At 39.8% G+C, this 24,809-nt stretch overlaps 1 protein-coding gene across 1 annotated transcript in view; it reads right to left on the reverse strand.

Annotated features, from left to right (window-relative positions):
- The window catches only part of LOC135208173 (acidic fibroblast growth factor intracellular-binding protein-like), a gene marked incomplete at its 5' end in the record, with an annotated part of 445,705 nt that overhangs the window by 387,260 nt on the left and 33,636 nt on the right, over window positions 1-24,809 (reverse strand). Inside the window, 1 exon segment of the mRNA XM_064240310.1 lies at window positions 21,669-21,675. Within this exon segment, the coding sequence (XP_064096380.1) occupies window positions 21,669-21,675 (7 nt within the window).

The raw sequence follows: 24,809 nt of genomic DNA on the forward strand, positions 1-24,809 counted from the left end.
AAAAATAGTTGAAGGACCTACCTAGACGATAAAAACTTTGAAATCACGTGCCTTCGGGGGGGCTGGGAGTTTCAATGGATCAAAGCTGTGGTTTTGGTTTTGGTTTATAATCGTTTACCCAGGAGGCGCAAAGCTGTGAATTTTTTTTCCTGTTCTCGCACTAAAAAGCCATCAGCAAACACATCTCAAAAATTATTTCGTCACTGTTTGAACAATAATTTTGTTTTTGCACCATTTTATATTTAGCCGTTACATAAGAAGTTTTAATATATGACAAAATATGCGCAATTTCATGTAAAATACAACAAAAAACAAACTCATGGTTGTAGCTTTTATCAGTTTTTTGAAATAACGATTGCTGCCAAAAATTTCAACCTTCGGTCAACTTGACTCTACCCGAAATGGTCAAAAAAACGCAATTGTAACGCTCACAAACTCTTGACATTCTAGTAATATTCAATCATTTACCTTCATTTTACAACAAATTGGAAGTCTATAGCACAAGCATTTCGATTTATGTGGTGAATTTATTAAAAACAAAAAACTTTTTCCTTACACTTCCGCGCAGTAACTCCTTCCGAAAAAAATCAGAAATTTTTTCAATCCGAATTGTCTATTAAATTTGCATTTCCAAGTTTTTATATTAGCCGTTACATAAAGTTTTATAGATGAAAATTGTGCGCAAATTTCATGTTGAATACAATAAAAACAACCCATGGTTGTAGCTTTTATCAGTTTTGAGATATTTTTCATATAAATAGAACGATAAGTTGCCAAAATATCAACCTATTCGGTCAATCTTTGACTTCCGAACCGAAATGGTCGAAAAAACGCAATTGTAAGCTATAACTTAAAACAAATTCTAGTAATATTCAAGCATTTACCTTCATTTTCCAACCAAAACAAAAAAATAAAAAAAAAAAAACATTCCTTTTTCCCTTACGTCCGAGCGGTAAACGTCCTTTCCGAAAAAAAAGGGATATTTGACGAAGGAAAATAAAAATATTTATTTTGGGTGATTTGGCTCGTGGTAGCCCTATGAAAAGTATCCTTCAATATCATTCTTTCTAGGTAAATTTAGCCTCAAATTTACCAGAGGAAAAACAAAATTAAGAAAATGTCAGTTAAACTGACTCCGCTCACTTCTTAAAAAGAAGTGTCGGTATGATATTAAGGGGCGAGGGTTGAACAACCATAACCACGAGGACACAAACACCAATTAGAGAACTTCCCTAATCTAGAAATCCCCCCAACCCAAGAGCGAGCTGATACCAACGGGCGATGCAGCCTCTACCTACTAACTAAACGAAAGGGACGCCACGGACAGCAGCGCCCCCTAGCCGGTCATCCTTAATTGAAAACAATTAAATACAATCTTGTTCCTGCAAGGGGGGGAAAACAAACCATAAAAAGGGGGGGTTTCATCATATGGGCGACACGAGCCAATCACCCAGAAATAGATTTTTCCTTTCGTCAGAAAATCCCTTTTTCTTTTCTGGGCTCAGCTCCTGGTCCGGCCTATTCGAAAGAGTACCAGAGAAACAGAAAACAATGATGGAAAAGGAAACAATGAAAAAACAGTTGTTTAAAATGATGGATGAGATAATAATTAAATCCAATTTACAGCATACAAATTAAGCACTTAAAACTAAACTTATTATAACAGTAAAATAATAGAATGTTAGTAAACTTAAAGTACTTAAATGGTAAATAAATAAAATTACAGAGATTGCATGTAAAGAAGGCAAATTTGGGATTTACTTAATTTTTAGAATACATAATTCAAAAAATATATACATACATGTGTCCTACCCTAGCATAAAAAGAAGGGTAAGCGTACACTGAAAATCCATCATTAATAATAATTAATTCCCAAATCATATAGACAAACCAATTGTGATTGGAAGTTCATCACAAAGCACAAAATGGTGAATATACAACATATTGTGTCCTACCCTAGCAATAAAAATTAAGGGTATGTACACGAAAGTACAAATATCAGTAACAAAAGTGAAAGTGGTTGTCCCTAGCAAAAAAAAATATAAGGACAATCCACAATCCCTTATTGATAAAACAACGGCTAAGGCTATGATGTTGGGTAGTACCTGACGATAGGTTGAAGGCATGGTTGGTTGAAGTAGGTAGAAAGGGAGACCTGGATCAATACTAACAACTACTAAACAGTATCCAGGGGAAACTATGTTTCCCGGCTGCTACTTGCTGACAAAACTTTAAAGATTCCAATGGACTTTAAATAATGCCTTTACTTAAAGTACTGTCGGGGGATTTCCATCCAGTTATACTTCTTAAGATCCTCAAACGTTCATATGTTTTGGAATAATTAATTGAGGTGGCTACTCCCACACCCCCCCCCCCACCCTTTTCTCCCCTTCCCCCCCACCTGATCATGTGCTTTTGGGAACTGACTCAGGGTTGGCTTGTTTAATGGAAGTAAAAGGATTTGCTGTCCTAATGCCTTTTAACTGATAAAGTACCACCTTTTTCTCTAATAAAGAGAGCACCTGAAGGATCTACGAAGAACGATACGAGAAAGAAAAAGGCTCTTTAAGAGTTTTGGATACTGGGCAGAGAGGAAAGGATCCTGTGGAAAGAGGGATAACCTTTCAAGGAGGACCCACCTTGCAAGAGGATCTTCATTTTTGGGCTAAAAAGCTACGATCCGGAGCAAGTTTCAAATAACTTCCGCCGATGGGAGGAATTCCAAATGAACCCGCATCATCCCTGGATAGAAGCCGAACAGTGTTCTGAAATTCTAGCGCCATGAAGATAGGCTTAATAAGAATAATGTCTATTCCGCAGGAAGTCATAACTGAAACGTACAAGATGAGTTGTCAGTATCTGAAGCCTAGTTTGAGGAACTCATTTAAGAACCATTGAAACTGTAGTAGGAACATCTTGAGAAGGTCTAAGTCTTAGCACAGCTTAAGGGATAGATGTGGAAAAAAGTCAAATAAGAAATTCAGTCAAATCTATCTGAATAAAACCTATTTGAAAAGATTTCTTCATAAAGCCGGATTTGTTTTGGAGTGGTTAATCGTGCTAGATGCTAAAAACCTTTTTCAAACAAGGATTCGAAAGAAAAGGATATAGCCACCAAATTAACTGTCATTGGGTTGTGGTGTTCGAATCTCGCAAGAAAGAATGCCTCAAAAAGTTTTTTTTAACAGCTGAGTCATATTGTTTCGAATGGTTTGACTCTCCCCTCTTTATCTGATTCTAGGAAGAGAATGTTCTTGTGGATCAAATGTAAGCATTCATTTATTTATTAGCCGCAAACTTCATGAAGTCCATAAAGTTAGGGTCGTGGAGAGTTCTTGAGGGGCAAAGCGAACACAGGTCCTCATTTGGTTACTGATTGGTGAAAGTTTGGGATTGGGGAATAGGTTGAGGTCGGAGACCCAATTTTCCAAAAGAAAGAAGGAGGATACCAGTTTGCTCTTGGGTCCAATCCGGTGCAATCAGAAGCTAACTAACACCCTTTGAAAGAAAAACCTTAGTTTGTCATAGGACCCTTTGCAAGAGAAGATTCAACTGGAGGAAAAACTTATAAATCCTCCCTCCATTGATTCCAAATACAACGATCAGGGCGTCCAGTGGCATAAGCCAGAGGGTCCAGGTTGGGGTTTGGGGCCACATAGGCAAGGGAGCTTGTGGTTCGCGCTTGGTGAGGCGAAGAAGATCCACTTGGAGACCTGGGACTCTCTTGGCTTACCCACTGGAATGGACCCGACGTCCCAAGAGACCACATCTGATTCCCAGAAGGGAAAAACTGAACCGGGACAGGCAGGTCTGCTATCACATTTCTTTTTACTCCTGCCAGGGGAGATGGCAGAGGGACAGATTTGCCATTTTGTGTTTGTTCGCTAATGCAAAGATGGCTCATCATGGACAATTGGTTCACCCACGCATTGGGATTTTGGACCCTCCGCCTTGTTGATGCAGTGAATCTACCACTGCACTGTCCAAAACTAGAATTAAGTGAGACTTCTTCGGGGGAGGGGGGAAGCAGTCTCTTCAGAGGGTAAGAAATACTGCATTGCTTCCAACACGTTTTTATGTGGAGCTGGCGAAATTGAACTGACCAAGTCCCCATGAAACCTGTTTTGTAACTGAGAGTATCCCCCCCAACCCGGACAGGGAAGCATCCAGGTGAATGGGTTAACACCTGGGAGGGGATATTTGAACGGGGTACCTTCTTGGCTAAGTTCCTTTAACTTTTGACCAAGGCCGTAGTTGGTTGCGGAGGATCTTGTGGAATTTACTGGACCAACTTGTCTCGATATTTGGAGTTTGCTCTTGACCGCCAAATTCGATTTATTTTATCTTTCAGCCTTGCTTTCCAGAAGGATATACGGTTACCGAAAGCAAAACGTGAAGAGACCCTAGGATTCTCTCCTGGTTTATTTCGTTGATGTCCTGTTTTGCATTATTTGAGGAATTGCCCTGACCCAGATTTTGCTATTTCCTTCCGTTTGGCCACCCTGGAATTGATAGATTGTGGGAAGACCAAACTCCCATTGGATTCCTAGCCACCTGAAATGAGGATTCCGGAAAAAAGTAAGTTCCGGATTCGTTTTGTTTATCTGGACCCCCAGATGTTCCAGGAAAGTGAACTAATCCTTTTTGGGTAGCTTCGAGACATTCCATCGACTGTTGGTGCCCAGATCAACCAAGTCGTCGAGGTATGCCGCTACCATGATTCCCTGGAGCTCTTAAGTTGTTGTAGCAAAAACCACTTCTTTGCTATCTTTGTTTGGAAATACCCTGGGGGGCTACATTCAGACCGAAACGGGCATCACTTTGAACGAGAATGTCTTGATTTCCTAGCCTGAATCCCTAGGAATGGGCGGAAGTGCCTGGGCTATAGGGATAATGATAGTATGGAGTCTGGTAAGATCGATGGAGCATGTGACGGCTCCACGCGGAAGTAGGGTCCTTAACTTGCGAGGAGGGTAAAGCATTCCTTGAACTGTCGCAGCGAATGAAAGAAGTTTAGCTTTGACAAGTCTAAGATTAACCCTTCTTTTTTGTTGAAGCCTGTTTCTTTGGCACGACTGAATAAGCGCCCTTGAAAACTTTTAGATGTTGACTCTCGGCAATAGCTCCTTTCTGAAGGAGTTCTTCCAGCGTAATCTTATCAATTCCTTTGAACGGTACCTGATGACAATGATTTGATTTGGAGGGGGATCTGTTGATCCAAACTCCAGATCAATCCTTTGGACACTATGCGCTTGTGGTAACCCAATTGCTGACCCAAACCCCCACCTGTGGCGGCAAGAGGAACAGCCTCCCTCCCTTACCTGGGGAGCCTCATTGCTGTATGGGGAGGGTTTGGCCACCCACGCCCTTCCGCTGCAACTGCACCATACTCCTTGTGCCCTTCCTTCCTGCGCCACGCTGACGAAAGTAACAACCTCTAGCCCTACCCCTCGGATTGAGAGTAGCCTTGAGCCCTCAGAAGCAGGGTTAAAGGGCCAGGCGAGATAGCGTAGGAAGGTGAATGGTTGAGATTGCTGGGGCACCAGGCAGGAAAGGTTTGGGTCTCTTTGGATGTGGGAAGGCGGTTCCCTGTTGGGTAACTGGGGACTGCCTGCACAAACTGCTGCTGACGTTGAACGTTATTTTTTAATAAGGCTGGAACCTCTGTACCCAGCCGTTCTTTGGTTTCTTTAGCCAGCAGTGGGAACGGATTGCCTGTTTTCCTCTTAGAGGAAACTACCCAACCTAGCTCTAAGGCTCTGGTTGAGTCTAGGGGGGGGGGGGGGGGCCCCCCAAAAGCTTCGTGGTGGACTTCGGTTTCACTGCGGACCTCTGGGTTAAGAGATCCGACTTCCCCAACCATGCTCGCCAGCCAAGAAAAGTCTATTAGGCATCAGGCCCTGATAGTGCAACTCTTGAAGGACAACGCTTCCGGCAGTTCCTCCTGGCTTGGAAGAAGTCAAAAGCGTCCTGACAGAGAACCGTCTGAAACTTGAGATTTTCTGCCAGAATCTTGAACAGCGGTTTTCCGTATAGTCGTAGGAAAGACAAGCCAATCTTTCCAGTAACGATGAGAAGAGTTGAGGGACCTGCCAAACCTAGTTTCGCATGCATCGAACTCTGCCTGGAGTTATGGGAATCCGGCAGCCAGCCTAGGTAATTTCTCGGCACGAACTGGTCCATGGCGCAGGTCCGTGCTTGGAGTTAACCCTGCGTGGAATGTAGCTGGCAGGTTTTCCAACCCAAAACTCTCCGGAAGGCGGGGAAGAGTGGAGAAAGTAGACTCACGACATGCCCTCAACTGTGGAAATGGGGCCCTATCCTTTGAGGACTGCCTGAAGAAGCCTTCTCCACCCAATTTTCGTACGCGAACGTGGAAGAGAGGTACCTCCTCTTCCGTCGCGGAAAATAGTGGAAGGGACTCTTGTAGGCCTGGGAAGTTTAGTGTTTAACACCACCACCCAGTCCTCAAGGCAGTGAACCCATTCTAGCTGGGCGTGATCTCTACTGTATGAGAAAACTGACTCCTTCGAGATCCTTGTCCTCCTCTCGTGAGAGGCCAGTTGGGCGTTCAGCCTTAAGGCAATACCCCATGAAAGGCTGCGTCCAGACCCGGAGGGCTAGAACGCGAAGTCCTCAATCCTTCGAGTACCAAACTCCGGCCGGGATCGCAAATCATCCCCGTCCTTAAAAGGAGGCGTAGGCCGCTACTCTCACCATGGATTCTCCAAGAGGAAAGAAAGGCAAGGCAAGGGTCGTTAAGTGGCGGAAGTTGGAGAATCCCCGTGATAGATGCAGGGGTAGGACTGGGGGAGGAGCCCTGAGTTAGCCCAGCCACTCGGTTCCTCATTCTCCGCTTCATTATATTAGAGAGGTTCCTGTATAGACTGTTTCCAGATTTGAGGACAGACTGGTTCGATAATTTGCGCGAACAATCCTGCTCAAAAAACGTGTTCCCATGCTGAAATTTGGGAACCTACCAGCCCCCAACCCCGTACCTGTTCCATCATCCCTGGTTGAGACAGCAAGAGGGAACGCAATGGTTGCTGGTGCTTGCCACACCCCTACCGGCAATAGCCGGAGAGGAGGTCAGCGGAGGGGCGTGGGGGGAGAAATGCAGTGACTCGGTGGTAGCTGCGAGCCTTTCTCCTTTCAAAGCTTGCTTCTGGAAGCTTCTTCGACTGGGAAGAGCTCGGCCTTAGCCTTCACCGCAAATAGGCGTATGAAGTCGACGACTTCCTGGCCGAAAGAAGACGAAGACGACTTCCTAGAAGTCGACTTAGACAAGGTCTTCGGTTCTCTCTTTCCCTTCTCCTTAGGAGGTACAGAGAGAGCGGTAAGGGCGGCTAGGGATCTCGGATCCCGCAAAGCCTTGGGAAAGAGGCGGAAGAAGAAGGGACAGGAGAAGATCCAGGAGCGCCCAAGGAAAGACCTTGGGCGCCCGACAAACCTACCTCAACCAACAAATCCTCGCTAACTACCGCCATTGGCTCAAGGTTCAGGTCCAGAGCAGCGACGTCCGGAACCGACTCCTGGGATGCTACGACCCCAAACGATTGCTGGAGGTCTTGCTGGATGGAGGCTATCAGTGGGGCAGCGGACAAGGGGTCGACGTAGCCCGTCGACTTGCCCGCGGGGAAGATCTGGATGGCCAGCTTCCTATCCAAGATGTAGGGCTGGCCCTTGGCGGCGTTTTTTTCCCAAAGCCGCACACCCACGCTTTCAGGGTGGCGAGGGAGACTTCCCTCACACCGCTAGCCTGAAAGAAAGGTGAGATTAGCTACCAATTGTGGACAGGGTTAACAAACTTACGACTAGAAGTTGTTAGTAAAATCATAAGTAGCCTATGATGGACATACCCCATCTCCCAGCTGACCGACCAGGTCGTAGCATATAGCGCAGGCTTCGGGGTGCCAAACGATCGTCTCATTGTACGACGTGGCACACGGGGCGTGAGACCTGCACTCGTCATGTCCACAGGGGTCGTAGAGCGTCGCATTACAGGCTGGGACCTGGCAGTTGGTAGCCTGTAAGTGAAAAAGTACATGAGTACAGAGTAAACACTTACAGCCTAACATATGCTCCGTTGGTGCCGGAGCGATAAAAGTTAGATAAAACCAGAGCCCCGCTAAAATACGTGTGGTAACCAGGTTGGAAGATAGGCTATGCGGCTCCGCCCATGGCGGAGGCACAAGAATCAACCGACTAGGAGTGGTGGTAATGGAAACCACGACGGACAATGGCGGGGATGGTTGATAAAATATAATAACACACAATCATTGTAAAATATCTTATAATTAGGGTACATATCCTTAAAATAACAAAATTAAAACAACTACTCTCCACCCGTCTACTAGAAGAGTGCGTAGGTAAGGGTAAGCTCCCTTCCGGTAGCGGGGGAGAGATATAAGGATATAGTAGGCAAGCAACCGACCACTCATAGCGCCCACCCTGCCCGCTAGCGGAGCCAATAACCTATAACCAAAGGGGCCCCGGCTGCGACGGAAGGCTCCTTACGTATCTGGAGGGAGGTGGCTAAGCAATGGGGAGGAGGGGGGGCGAAGGTCCCGGCGAAACACGGCGGGAGCGAGAAAAAAGGGGGAGGGATGGCCTACTCCTCCCCGCCTCACCAACTACCCGCATGGAGACCCGCCGGTACCTTATAGTGGTCGCCCTATAACCCCCTGCTGGGGGGACCCCCCGGTCACCTCCGAGAGTGTGAGAGAAGGTCGATGAGGTTGTTATAAACAACCAAGGGGTCCCCCAGCCCTCCCTACATCAGAGAGGGAGGGAAGGGGCAGGGTAAGGTGCTATAGGACACGTGACCGCAAGTGGCTAGGCCGCGAGCAACACAACCGTGGTAGGGCCACGTGAACCAAGCTGTACCAATATGTGGAACAAGCACCTAGGCTAGCCTAACACCCTAAATAATAAAAATACATCGAAAGGAGGAAGAGACACTTTTAGTAAAAAGAGAGAAGCCCAGGAGGAGGCAGACTGTTTCCGAGAAACAGGAGCCTACTCGGAGCCAGCGATAGCCGATGTAGAGCAAGAGCCGGGATGCTGGGCCGAAAATAATAATAGCCCTAAATACCAAGCTAAGAGAATGGTAGGAGGGCTGAACTAGCTAAAACTCGATGTAAACAATGAATGTGATAAGTAAGCGCCCATAAGCATAAGAAGTCCCAGTATGGAGGACCGGGAATTCTTACGAGGCGGCATGGCCGCCACGAGACAACCGGGAACCGTATATGACCTATAAAAAGGAAATACTGGTACCCGGAAGATAAAAATACGGTAAAACGTTACTTATGAGTTACTTAACTTAGCCGTGGCAATTGCAGAGCGTTCCATGATGAAGATGCGGGGTAAATCGCAAGAAAAGCACAAGCACAAGAAAATGGCGACTTGTCGATGGCGCTAAAAATTAAGGATGACCGCTAGGGGCGCTGCTGTCCGTGGCGTCCTCTAGTAGTAGTAGTAGAGGCTGCATCGCCCGTTGGTATCAGCTCTCTCTTGTGGATTCTGATAGGGAAGTTCTAATTGGTGTTTGTCTCGTGGTAGTGTTCCACACTCGCCCCTATATCATACCGACACTTCTTTTTAAGAGTGAGCGAGTCAGTTTTACTGACATTTTCTTAATTTTGTTTTTCTCTGGTAATTTTAGGCTAATTTACTAGAAAGAAGATGATTAAGGATACTTTCATAGGCCGACACGAGCTGAGCCCAGAAATCATACAGTTTTTTTTGTTGGATTGTTGTAATGTTTGCACCATTTTAAATTAGCTGTTACATAAAGTTTTTATATGAAAATATGCGCAATTTCATGTAGAATACAACAATAAAAACAACCCATGGTTGTAGCTTTTATCAGTTTTGAATATTTTCATATAAAATAACGATAAGTGCAAAATTTCACCTTCGGTCAACTTTAACTCTACCGAAATGGTAAAAAAACGCAATTTTAAGCTAAAACTCTATTATTCTAGTAATATTCAATCATTTACCTTCATTTTGCAATAAATTGGAAATCTCTAGCACAATATTTCGATTTATGGTGAATTTATGAAAAAAAAAATTTTTTCCTTACGTCTGCGTGGTAACTCTTCCGAAAAAAATCAGACATTTTTTCGTGCGATTGTCGCAATGTTTACACCATTTTAAATTAGCCGTTACATAAAGTTTTATATATAAAAATGTGCGTAATTTCATGTAGAATACAACTAAAAATGATTGAAGGTTGTAGCTGTTCTCATTTTTGAAATATTTGCATATAAATCACGATAAATAGAAAAAAAAAACCACGTTTGGTCAACTTTGACTCTACCAGAATAGTCGAAAAATGCAATTGTAAGCTGAAACTCTTACAGTCTAGTAATATTCAGTCATTTATCTTCATTTTGAAACAAATTCGAAGTCTCTAGCACAATAGTTAGATTTATGGTGAATTTAAAAAAAAAACTTTCCTTCCCTCCGCGCGCGGATTCTCCGCCGCAAATCTCCGAAATGCGTACGTCGCATTATCGTTATATTTGCTCCATTTCATATTAGCCGTTTCATAGAGTTTTATATATGAAAATGTGCGCAATTTCATGTAAAATACAACAAAAAATAATTGAAGGTTGTAGCTTTTCTCATTTTTGAAATATTTCCATATAAAAAAAATATATATAAAAAAATTCGACATTCGGTCAACTTTAACTTATCTGAAGTGGTCGAAAACTGCAATTGTGGGCTAAAACTCTTACAGTATAGTAATATTCAATTATTTATCTTTATTTTGAAATAAATTGGAAGTCTCTAGAACCAAATTTAGATTTATGGTGAATTTTTGAAAAAAACATATTTTTACGCCCGCTCGTTACGAATTCATGCATCATATTAGGCATTTCATAGAGTTTTATATATGAAAATGTGCGCAATTTCATGTAGAATAAAACAAAAAATATTTGAAGGTTGTAGCTTTTCTTATTTCCAAAATAATTGCATATAAAAAATATATATAAAAAAATTCAACATTCGGTCAACTTTAACTCGTCAGATATGATCGAAAACTGCATTTGTAAGCTAATATTCTTACAGTATAGTAATATTCAATCATTTGTCTTCATTTTGAAAGAAATTGGAAGTCTCTAGGACAATATTTAGATTTTTGGTGAATTTTTGAAAAAAATATTTGTTTACGTCCGCGCGTTACGAATTCATGAATTATTTTGTGATAATATTATCTCTGTGTTGCATTTATCGTTTTACAATGTGTTATATACCAAAATGATCGCAATTTAGTGTAAATTACAACGAAAAAAAAGTAACTTGTTACCTTTAACCGTTTTGTGCACAGCGCGATTTGAATACAATTATATATGAAATTTCGGTTTTGCGCTATCATATATCTCATTACGTATTTATATATGATAATGATAATTTTTTTCATTTCTGATGGTTGCATACTAAACTTCAGCCAATGACAAAAAAAGGAGCCAAAAATGAACTCTTAATCTTGAAAACTAAGCGCGCTGTGATTTTTTTTAAAAAATATTTTTTCCGCTTCCGCGCTCACTCTGAAACACCTCTGGCACACGGGAGACATTTTTTTTTTTACCGCTTCGGCGTTTAAGTGTTAATAACATCCTACTTCAAATATACCTAAAATTACTAACCTATTACTGCATTAATCTTTGAGGTTATATATCAATATCATTTTAGTCATCTTAAACATTTTACCATTAAAAATATATACCTACAGCAAATAACAGAGAGAGAGAGAGAGAGAGAGAGAGAGAGAGAGAGAGAGAGAGAGAGAGAGAGAGAGAGACCAATGAATGGCAACATCATATATTTTGACCCTCAAGAGTGAAATTATTGAATTTCTCTGAGACAGAGAGAATAATAATAGAGAGAGAGAGAGAGAGAGAGAGAGAGAGAGAGAGAGAGAGAGAGAGAGAATAACTCCCAGACTCCGCTTCCTCCCCTCCACCAATTCGTATATCAAACTCATTATCTCCCCCGCCCATGTTCCTCCAAGTGGATAAAAAGACTGGGAATCGCTATTTTTAATTAATCTTATTAATATTTGAAAATTAGTTATAAGGTAAATCATTTATTTTCACTACAAAACAAATAAACATACATGAGAGAGAGAGAGAGAGAGAGAGAGAGAGAGAGAGAGAGAGAGAGAGAGAGAGAGAGAGAGAGAGAGAGAGAGAGAATGTTATTGTTACTGTTTAATCTCATTAAATGTAATATTATTTGTAAACTAGTACTGTATATTATTATTTTACCATAAAATGTAGTAATGTCCTTAAAGATAAACTTATACATACACTTCCAGCCCAAACAGAGGGCGAGAGTTACCACTAGCGCATGCTAGTATCTTGTGTGGAACAACCAAATTGGATAACAACATCAGTTTGGCTTGTATTTCAATCATCGCACTATAGTACACTATTACCGTATTGTTTTAAATGACGTTATGTAGAATAGAATTGAGATATCTTAATGTAATAACTTTATTTGCTATAGATCAAATATCTATATAGATCAAAGATCAAAAGGGAAATATACTGTTAAATTTAAACTTAGTTATGTATGAAGCTGAGAAAACTGTTCAAGCTGCTAATGACCACTATCGTGCATCGGCAACAAGGATAAAACTCAAGTAAATGTATGCCATCAAACACAACTGTAGATAAAATTGGGATAAAATCCTTTTAATAAAAAATACTGAGCTTGAAAGAACGCATTTTACTGTTGGTTTTATGCGATAAAGATAACATAAAATTCGTATTATGATTATACAGTGGGCCCCCCTTATTCGCGTTCTCCAGATTTGCGGACTCACACATTCGCGGATTTCTTTCGGGAACGTTTCCCGCATTATTCGCGGAAAATTCGCGCATTCGTGGTATTTTTCTGTGAGAAATATCCACAAATTCCTCATTTTTTTTTTTCAATTTTATCATAAAATGCACTTTTGTGATAAAACTATTAAAAAAACCAAGTATGAAAATTTTTTGTGGTTTTTCTTGAGTTTTAACTAACAAAATAGCCTGTTTTTAGCGTTTTTATAGGGGCTCCAAACATTCGCGGGTTCTAACTATTCACGGGGGGGTCTGGTACGCATCCCCCGCCAATATGGGGGAACCACTATACAGTAGTACCTCGAGATATGAAAGCCAATGCGAAAAATTTTACTGCTCTACATACGAAAAGTTTTCAAGATACGAAAGGTTTCTGAAAGTCTGAGATTCGCCCGGATAACAATTTTGAAACTCGCGCTGCGCGCTGCCATCTTAGTACTAGTAGACTCGCCACCATCCTCCTGCTCTCCCATTGGTTCCTGATGCTAGTCACGACCATGAAATCCTTCTCTCCTATTAGAGAGAAGGATCCCTCCCAGCATGCATCTTATACGTATACGTGGTGGCATACCTATCTCGGCCTCTTCATACCACCATCTCTATCGTACGCATACGGCATTCGTTCGGTCCAACGATTTCGTTTAGTAACGTAAATTAGTTAGTGATTTCGTTGCAGTATACTATTATCGTGTTGTGCGGAAACTTTATTGCGTTACTTATAAGTAAATTACGTACAAGATAACGTAGTCATGGGTCCCAAGAAAGTTGAAATTCACGGAAAGAAGCGCATGCTCTCTTTGGAGACAAAGATGGAGATCATCAAGAAGTACGAAGCTGGTATGCGATTGAGTGTGATCGCAAAGGAATACGGCCATAATCCGTTTTTGTAAAGTTAAGTGTACGTTTTAGGGCTGTTGCCTTGTATGATAAGGTGCCCTATGAGGTAATGTTAGACTTGCGATAATCTTACGCTAAGTCGGTTGGTATTGCACTTCCATCTTCAATGGAGTGTCTTGGGGTTTGTAGATCACTTACGAAGTTGGGATTATCTTCTTGTTTATGACGACGATGTGTTAAACTCATGATGATTCGGTGAGGAGGTTCTTGTAGAAAACACGAAGTATAAAAATATATATATTCTTCTGAAGTTTTACATGGTGAAGATCAGGTATGATTGTACAAGTCTTCTAATAACGATAGCTTGATCGCTTCTGCCAATGATGATGGCTAATTCTTCTCTCTACATGATAAAGCTTAGGTTAAGAGGTACAGGTCTTCTAATGACGATAGCTAACTCTATTCTGCTTGTCTACCATCTCTGTTACAAGTTATGAAGGAACAGACAGTAGTTTGAACATATGAACATACAATCAGATGACATAGTTTCATACGAACATACAATCAAAATGAGACACGCTACAGATCACGTAGGCCGTTTGAATTATAGGTCGCGGTAGTTGTCTCAAGCAGGGAGCTTGGACTAAGGTTTATAAACAAATGAATGACTACAGGTGACGGCATGTTATCTTAGCCTACTTTTATTGTATACGTCATCTTTAGCGTCTCTAGTCTGATCACATTCCTGCAAGCAATCTGGTTGACCTCTTTAGTTTTAGTCTTTTATATATATGGACTAACATTCCATATTTTTATTATGTAAACACTTACATACGTACGTACATACGTTATCTGCCGTTTGTCCTCCTCCTCCTCTGCCGCCACTTTCGGAGATAGCCTCACTTGAAAGGTAAGCTTCCACATTTTATGTTACAGTAATAATATTTCTTGTACACTAATATACACTTTATTTACAGTTTTTGCATTTTTATTCTTAATTTAGGTATCGAATGGTCCAAATTGTTCTAGTACTTCAGTTTATAGGTCAATTTAGCTTTATTATTAAATTTACGGGGTGTTTTTGGAGGGCTTGGAACGGATTAGCCATTTTACATGTAAAATATGGTCCAAGATACGAAAAACTCATGATACGAAAGGCGCCTCGGAACGGATTAATTTCTTATCTCGAGGTACTACTGTATAAAGGAAAATTGTGAATGGAATCAAGTATTGTTTTACTCAATAAACATGCCGCCAACGTAATCTGTTAACGAAAAATAAAATAGTTCACAATCACAACGAGACATATTCAAGTAATATTTCCTCCTAAAAACACGTCGTATAAGGAAAAATAACCTTGTCTCATATAAGTCAAGTATCTAGATATTTGTTTATGCTAACTAAAAGCAAGAAAAATTCAGTTTCAAAAGCTGCCTTTGTATCATATTTATGTGCAGAAATAAAAATATCCTATACATAATACATTTTCATACACATTTTGAACATAAAAGCATGAACATTTATACAAATCAACACATCCATAGCTAAATTTGCACCTTTTAACTCTATATTTTTGGCATAGAACAGTCAGGGGCATATATTTTACACTATTAACTATGTAATAACTCTCAATATAATTTTTTAATATCATTTGCATAACCTTTATGGTCTGAATGGTATTTCTACAAATGTATGTACTCGTTAGACACAAGGACGCTAGCGGCGCTGTTAACCGAAAATTGTGCCATAAAAATACCTTAAAATAGCTTATTTTTTCAATTAATATTTTTGACGACAGCCATAAAACCAATTCACCGCTAAGCAATTGCGTCGTTAACTGCGGGCCGCCTGTAAGTCTATTTTGTAACTTGGTCTTTACTTCGAGAAACCTTCAAATGAGACACGACATGGAAGAAAATGCAGACTACATTTCATTGTGAGACGGCCAGAGAGAGAGAAGGAGAGAGAGAGAGAGAGAGAGATAATACGGATGCAACATCTGATGACAAACCACCATTCACCCTTGTGAATCAGAAAAACTAATCAGTGGCTGACCGCTTTCATGCACCATTGCCAAAAGCTGGTCGTAAGCCCACCAAATATGGTGGCAGCAGATACAGACTTAGCATCTACAACGAACATCGTTCTACAATGAACTTTACCAACTGCAAAGAAATTCGTCTCCCCAATGAATTTTATTAAACTAGTGGTCCCCCCGTATTTGCGGGGGATGCGTACCAGACCCTCCCGTGAATAGTTAGAAATCGCAAATAGTTGGAACCCCTATAAAAATGCTTAAAACCTCCTATTTTGTTAGTTAAAACTCAAGAAAACCCCACTAAAAATTTTATACCTGGTTTTTTTTATAGTTTATAGTTTTATCACAAAAAGTGCATTTTATGATAAAAAAAAAAACAGGAATTTGTGGATATTTCTCATAGAAAAATACCACAAATACGCGAATTTTCCGCGAATAATGCGGGGAAATGTTCCCGGGAGAAATCCGCGAATCCAGAGAACGCGAATACGGGGGGTCCACTGTACAACGAACTATGTTCCTCCAGTGGACTTAGTCGCTGCAACGTTCTTCAGTTTTATTAACACAACGGACACACAGTTGTACATGAAACTATACATCAGTTGGCCGTGAAACATCTTAGGTGTGACCATGACCGTCACCGACGTTCGGCCACAAAGATGTCGGCAGAAGATTGCTACTTACTCCACAGTAAAAAAAAAATTACTTACAACCCACCGTCGGCAATTCTTCATCTCATCGGTATCGGTACACTATGTAAACATACACTTCCTGGACTAATGGAACACCGACGGAGAAGGAAAATCAACACACATTTCAAGCAATAAACAAACACATAGGAGCGAAAAGGCAACATAAATGCCTGGAAATGGACAACTGTAAACACAAGCAGAACACATGTCATTAACAAGCTAAGTAACTTTTTCATTCATTACTGTATAACGATTAACCTCATACACGAAGTTCGGTTTCAGGGCATACGATTAGCTGTTCCAGGATGAGCTAAACGACGTTTACTAAACCTTCTCTTTTTCAAGAATAATTTTATTTGACTGTGTGACTTAGATATAATTTTCTAGTGGCTTGCATTCTTTTTTTTTCTTCTTTTCACTCATGCATTCATATTTAGTCGGCATTCAGTAATCGTATGTGTATGCGAAACGCGGCACCTCCTAACTCCTCCAGAATGTTTTTCCTCCAATCTGCCACGTATCCCGTGTCAACTTTGATTTCCTTTCAACAAGCAAACACATGGAAGATTTTAAAGGTTGCATACGTTCATCGGTAGAAGTGAGGAAGCTATTAATCCAATGTTTTGATAACATGTCAACACCTGACAGTACAGAACTGGACACTTACAAACAGGTAAAGAAACGCCTGTCAAAATACATGGATTTAGATCCACTTCTTGTCCAGGCCCTTCCTAAACAGGAAGATACACCATGACAGGTGAATTTAATTAGTAACAATTCGATTGTTCCAACTTCTTTCAATTGTAAGAGAACAAGCCATTTGATAAATACTGCCCCACACGCCTTTGCTCCCATTCACAATAGCACTCAACAACGTAACGCTCATAAACGTTCTCAGAATAATGACAGTAATGAAACCAAGAAGAAGAGGTACTCCAACAGTAATGATGAGGAAAATCTGCCTCACGCTAACATTCCATGGAAATAAACACAGGTAAATCAACCTCCGGGAATTCAGTTCCCAATCAGTCAGTTGAAAATCACCTAAGTACACCAAATTTACCAAGTGTTCACTTAAATAACTCTATCAGGAGAGAAAACGGTGTTGGGTCACCCTAATCATCATTTTTTTAATCAAATAATAATTTAAAAACAACCTAGTAGACATATGCGTAACCCAGAATTTTCCTACGTGCGACACGGCCATACCCAAGAAGTCAGGACAAGATACCGAAGACCTTCACAGAATCCATGCTATCATAGGCCTAAATGAATCCTGCCCTACCTTGCATGCAGCTAACTTAGAACATCAATCCTTTACTTTATTTTTTAACTCTGGTAGTCCATGAACATAATGGACCTACTTACCCATCACCTACTGTTTTCTACATTTCCTATTGAGATATTCGAAGTTCGCTTATCGGGCATTGGAAATAATGAAATAAATAAAATAGGTATGACTCAAGAACAATACTGTGTGGGTAAACGTACGTTAACGGATATCTTTGTTGTAGTAAAACACACTATGTATCCAGTTGTAATTATGGGATATCCAACCATGGGTATCCATGACAGTTCTAATTCCCGCAAAACGTGGCGTGTCTATCAATGAAAAATTCCACAGGACCTCTCACACATTAAAATCTGTTTTGGATCGAAGGGTGACAGAGAGTCAAATTGTAACGTATATTAAAGAATCTAGATCCTGTCTTACGAATGAAGATATCGTTCAAGCCACCCAACACAATTCTCAGAAACCCGCCTTGGCAACGTACACGCGGACACTCGAACCAAAACGAAGGAGCATATCTCTCGGTACTCATCATAAACATTTTGCCCGGGTCAGAAATTTTAATTCTTCCTGACTCACAGAAAATCAAAGGACTTTTCCGCAACCAAGCTTTGTACACTGTTGATTCCCATCATCGGATCAATATTAAAGTCTATAACCACCAGAACACTGATTTAATAATCAGAAAGAGTCAACATGTCATAAATGTTGAAGTATATCAACATATAATACAGGCAGTCCCCAGGTTACGACGGGGGTTCCGTTCTTAAGACGCGTCATAACCCGAAAATCATCGTAAGCTGGAACGACGTTCTTGAAAACATGTCCACAAGGAAAATTTCACTAATTTGCAATTTTTCTTAGGGCCGTATCTCTAAAATTATCACTGATTTACTTTTTTCATGTGCAACACTGTGTATTTGCAAATTACTGTATATTTTCATTAAAATACAAGAGAGAGAGAGAGAGAGAGAGAGAGAAAGAGAAGAGAGAGAGAGAGAGAGAGATAGAGAGAGGAGAGAGAGGAGAAGAGAGAGAGAGAGAAATAACTCCTTACGGTTCAATAGATTGATGAACGTCTGTAGGCAACTTTTTCCCCCTCCCATAAATACATATATTTCTCCAGAGAAGAGAGAAAAAGAGGACTGTGCAATTATGTTTGTCTGTCTATCAATTCTTTTGCTGAGAGTGAGAGAGATAAAAGGAAGAAATAGAAACACCAAATGTATGACAAGTATCTTGTGGAGAGAGAGAGAGAGAGAGAGAGAGAGAGAGAGATTGTCCTTACAGTATTTAAAAGAGAGAAAGGGAATGATTATTGTATTTAAAATACTCAGATATGAATTTTGTACTTACAGTTAATGGTATTATTATTGGAAAATATTAATGATAAACCTTATTACATACATGTCCAATGAAAATTGATACTCATCTCACCTTAAGAGAGTTAGAGAGCGAGAGAAAGAAAGAGAGAGAGGAGAGAGAAGAAAGGAGAGGAGAGAGAGAGGAGAGAAGAGAGAGAGGAGAGAGAGGATATTACATAACAAAAAAAAAAAACCCCCCAATTAAATTTGGTTGACCATTGTATGGCATGTTAAGCTCCGAGTGTCATTGGAGTTGAGGTAGGGAAATTGATACAGAAAAAGACAAGGGAAGAATTTTCTTTTGAAATTAGTTATCGTATTATTACTACTTCTATTATTATTACTGATTATTATTATTATTATTATTATTATTATTTGAAAATATAATAAACACGTGGCATCTACCATAAAAATTCTATCATCTCAGTAAGAAAGAGGAATTATCCTTACAAGTGAAATGGAAAGGTCATTTTCATCTCTTTAAAATACGACCATTATGAATTTTTGTAATTAAAGTTTTATTATTATTATTATTATTATTATTAGTTATTAAATAACTGAAATTATCAATAAACATTTTACATACTAGTACCATAAAAATTCTTTCATCTCGGTAAAAGAGAGAGAGAGAGAGAGTGTTTATCTCTCAAAAAATACTTATAACGCTTCCAGAAAGAACGAGAGGGAGGGAGTTACCACTATAACACATTATTATCTTGTGTGGCAAAAGAGAGAGAGAGAGAGAGAGAGAGAGAGAGAGAGAGGGGGGGGGGAATTTCAGGACCACGTGATTGCAACACTGCAGCTCTTCCCCCTCCTGGCTGTCACAGAACTTGATATATCTGACAGTTTTAGTACCTGGATCTCGAGAAAAGGTTACTGAGAGAAGACTGGGATTTCCTTCATTCTTCCATAATTTTTTAAATATAAGCTAAAATCTTACTAATTCACTATGGTATTTTCTTTAATGAATTGATATTATTGCTGTATAAATTAATAATAATATTTGGAAATAGTAAATAATTTATTTATCATACAAAAAACATACATCTTTGTAGGAGAGAGAGAGAGAGAGAGAGAGAGAGAGAGAGAGAGAGAGAGAGAGAGAGAGAGAGAGAGAGAAATTATTATTTTTATTATGTGATATCATTTCAACTTATTAAACTTACTAATACAGTATTAATCAAAATTAATATTTGAAAATTAGTAAATCATTTTTGTATTATAAAAATGTATTTAGTCATGAAAATAAACATCAAAATACACTAATTAGTGATTATTTTCGTCGGAAAATACAAAGAGAGAGAGAGAGAGAGAGAAGAGAGAGAGAGAGAGAGAAACTGTGCTAAACTATAAAGGATTCTTATCATAGTATGCGTTTTTTAAAAGCGTCGTAAACTCGGAGCGTCGGAAGCGTCAGCATCGTAACCCAGGACGGATTTTTCAATGAATATTTAAGAAAAAGCGTCGTAACCTCGGAACGTCGTAAGCCGGATCCGTCGTAACCCGGGGACCGCCTGTAATTACAGTCACCGAAATTAATCCAGCAAGACCCACTGAAGATGAGGCTCCTTTGCAAAAAATCAGAGATAAATAAATGTAGATATCTAGGATAAGGGAATTGGACAGAAATATTTTGAGCTCCTATCCAAATATAATGATGTTCTTTTCCACTAGCGAGAGATCTCTAAGAAAAACAGACGTAATCGAGCATCACATCAAGTTTTGGGGTAAAAATAAGGTCATCTACGTACCCTCGTTTCGCCTCCCTATGAAATTTCAGACTGAAATCAAAACAGAAGTAGATAAAACGTTAGCAAAAGGGGTTATCAAAAAACCCAACCGCCCTTATGAATTTCCCTAATTGTTGTGCCTAAGAAAGATCATACATGGCGAATATGTGTAGATTTTCGTCGTCTTAATGAGGAAACGATCCCCGATGGATTCTCAATCTCATGTAACAATGACATCTTATCTCTGTTAGATGAGAATGAATATTTCACTTCATTGGACTTACAGGCTTTCATCTGATACCTCTGGGCAAAGTAAGCACACCTTACACTGCTTGTAGCATGACAAGGGGACTTCATGAATGCTTAAGTATACCTTTTGGTTTACGCTGCTCCCCTATCAACTTCGCAAGAATGATTAATATGGTGTTTGGTGACATGCTAGGGAAAATCTTCTGTGTCTATATGGATAATCTGGTCAATTTTTATAATACCATAGAAGAGCATTTGTATAATCTTGCCATAGTTCTTTAGAGAATAAGGCAGCATAATTTGAAGGTAAAAATTTCCAAATGTAAACTTTGCAAAGATGAACTAGTCTATTTGGGTTTTACGGTATCCCGTCAAGGTCTTAAAGTAGTCAATAATAAAGTTTCAGCCATCAGCAACTCCCCTGTACCCACTAACGTCAAGGGCATGCAATAGTTTTTTGACATATCCGGGTATTACAGCCAGTTCATGTATAACTACTCACTTATTGCCGCTCCTTTAACTGACCTTACGAAGAAAGGTGCAGATTTCATAGAGAAGAAAAGCATCAAAGGGTGTTCGATACTTTAAAAGAGAAATTGAGCACCTCCCTTCTCTTAAAATTTCCCAATTTCAGTAAGGAATTCTCTATTGCAACTGATGCCTCAGATCAGGGGGTAGGAGGAATACTGCTTCAACAATACCACAAGCTCTTCCTGATTGCACGTTACTCACGTAAACTGAAATCACATGAAAACAAATAGTACACAGTTACAGTTACAGCCAAAAAAAGGTTGGCTATTCTTATTCATTGGTGCATTTCAAGTTTATAATTTACGGCTGTCCTCTTAAGGTCTTATCAACCGTAAGCCTCTCACGTCTCACAGACGTCTTCAAAGGCTTTAACCACAGCTGTAAACGAGATGGCATATAATCACTCAGGACTTTGACGTAGACACGGTATTTACCTGGGAAAGCGATACCATCAATGACAAGTTCATGCATAAATTAACCAACCAATTCGGAGCCACTGACTTTCAAATGCTTTGCTTTGAACGGAAATCCTAAAGAAAAAGGAATACATAAAATATTTGCAACAAACTTTTGTACTTAAGGATAATATTCTGTGTAGATCCGTGACTAGGAAAACCCGAAGTACCTTGCAGTCGACTGATGGAGGTGGAACCGTGGAGGGACGGGGTGGGTGGGGGTTAGTGCGGGAAGAGGGAGGAGTTGTTTGGAAGGTAGAGATGTTCTCCTGACTCCTAAACCTTTCGAAGTTAGTTCTGATTTCCCACTGAAAATATAAATAATGTAGCTACAACGACTGAAAATAAATATAGATACAAAGAGAGAGAGAGAGAGAGATTTACATAAAATTCAAATGAATGACCGGACAGGTAGGTGCCTCTGGTTGGCTGATTATAGTTATGGGTAGTATTAATTTGTTTACCGATATATGGAATGAGGCTTATCATCTGTTTCGTGTAATCCAAATATTTTCCTTTGAATATCATCTATTCTACGCTGAAAATGGGGGGCGAAGAGGTTTTATCCAAGTTTTGGGTTTGCATCTTAAAAATAAAGCAAACAACAAAACACAAACACTCATAAAAAACAAGGGACAATCTCAATTCTCATGACAGAGGCGGGCAGAAAGAACATCTGCACACGACGGAGGTCGAAAGCAAAGTGGAATGTTTATACGTCCAGTCGGGCGGGGCTCCCAACTGTCGGACAAGCAGTTACTGCCTAACTACCTTGTTGTTATTCTCCTACGACTGAACTCCAGCCTGCGCTGAAAGTAATTCCTTATGTAAAGGACAGAGGGTTTGTATTACATGTAGGAACAAATATGTAATAAGGGCATTGGCACACTCTTACCGCCAACCCTTGACACAAAGCAGAAAGACGGCTAGAAAGGCTATCACAAAAAGTGGGTTTTTATATTGATTATTAAAGTCAATTAATTATTGATATGAAACATATTATATACATATTCATTCAAAATAATAAAATAGATCCCACCGGGAAAATCGTAATTAACAGTTAGTCAGCTAGAGCTCACAAACATTCGTCTTCATCGGAAGACGGTCAAAAGTAAAGTGGAGCGTTTACATTCGGGCAGTCAGGCCTACCCGCCTACCAGACGGTAGTTACTGCCTAACTACCTTGTTCAAGAATTTTACGGCCGTTTTCCAGCTTACTCTGAAAGTAATTCCTTATGTAAAGGACTGAGGGTTTTTATATCGTGTACGAGCAAACAAATACAGTATATAAGATAGCATGAGAAATAATTGTAAAAATGTAAGAATATTAGTACATATTAGTTTAGTTGAGATTTCAAGATGAATTACTGTACGTATATGTTTGTGGGAGATTGTGAGATAGTGCAATTGCACGAATTACTATAAATATAGGTTTTAAAGTTTTCTTTTTTAAACATAACAACAACTCCACATATCAAGCCCAAAGACCCCATGACATACTGACACAAGAAGTATATGAACAAACACAAAACACACCTCAGATCAGCATTAAACACTAAGCTCCAAAACACAGTTGAGTGCAGTGACCAGAGCAGTAGCAGAGATAGTACATGTTTGTTGAATCAATATAGTACACGTACTTTGAATCAATAATGGCTGTACAAAAATGAGTGGGTTTCCAACTGGTGAGTCAGCAGTATCCTAACACTCAACTGTCTGCCATCTGTAGTTACCTTGTTACCAAGCTTCAATAATTATACCAACTACTGCTGAAGGCAAATTCATAGACAAGACTAAAGCTTTGTATTCTTGTGGGAACAAAGACTTGAGGGATCAGATGGGATTTGTATTATGAACTCTTGCACAAGCTACGTACACTCTTAAACCGAATTCTGAAAAATGAAAACGGAAACAAAATAAAACATACAAGTGATACTAAAATCTACCAAGTCAAAACTGAAAAAATGTTATATACCAAATAAGGGATTTTGACGTAAGGAAAAATCTATTTCTGGGCGATTGGCTGTGTCGCCAGCGAAATATCTCCTTTAACTCCATTATTTCTAAGGTAAATGTACTAACACATACCAGAGAATAAATAAAATAAAGAAAAGGTCAGTACAACTGACTCTCCCGCTCACCTCCAAGAGGGTGTCGGTATGAACACTATGGCGAGTGAGACCACTACCACGAACCGCTTGCCAATAGAAATCTCCCACTACAAAATCCCCACAAGAGGGAGCCGACCCACAGAGTGGGCAGCAACTACTACTACTACCCATTCCATGCTGCCGATCGCTGCGCCTCTGGTGGCCATCCTGAAGTTAGCAGACAATCTTGAGCGATGGGATGGGTAGGGCGGGATTTCGCTGGCGACACGAGCCAATCGCCCAGAAATAGATTTTCCTTACGTCAAAATCAAAATTCCCTTTTCTGGGCTCAGCTCGCTCGTCGTCTGCGCGAAATCGTACCAGAGAAATAGCACAAGATTGTAAAAGATAAAATCAAATAAACAAAAGGGTCTCAAATAAAAGATAACATAAAATAAAGGAATATAATTGCTAATAAATATACATATACACAATGATACAAAATAGAAATATTACTTAATTTTAACAATTAATGCTAATAACATTTCTTAAAATTAACTTAAATTTAACATATATACAGGGCTTACATGGAATATATGTTGAAATCAGTATCTGGTGTATAGATATTATGTACAATCAAAGAACTCAAAGCAATTGTAACAATAACTT

The sequence above is a fragment of the Macrobrachium nipponense genome, chromosome 35 (genome assembly GCF_015104395.2).
Source record: "Macrobrachium nipponense isolate FS-2020 chromosome 35, ASM1510439v2, whole genome shotgun sequence".
Lineage (NCBI taxonomy): Eukaryota > Metazoa > Arthropoda > Malacostraca > Decapoda > Palaemonidae > Macrobrachium > Macrobrachium nipponense.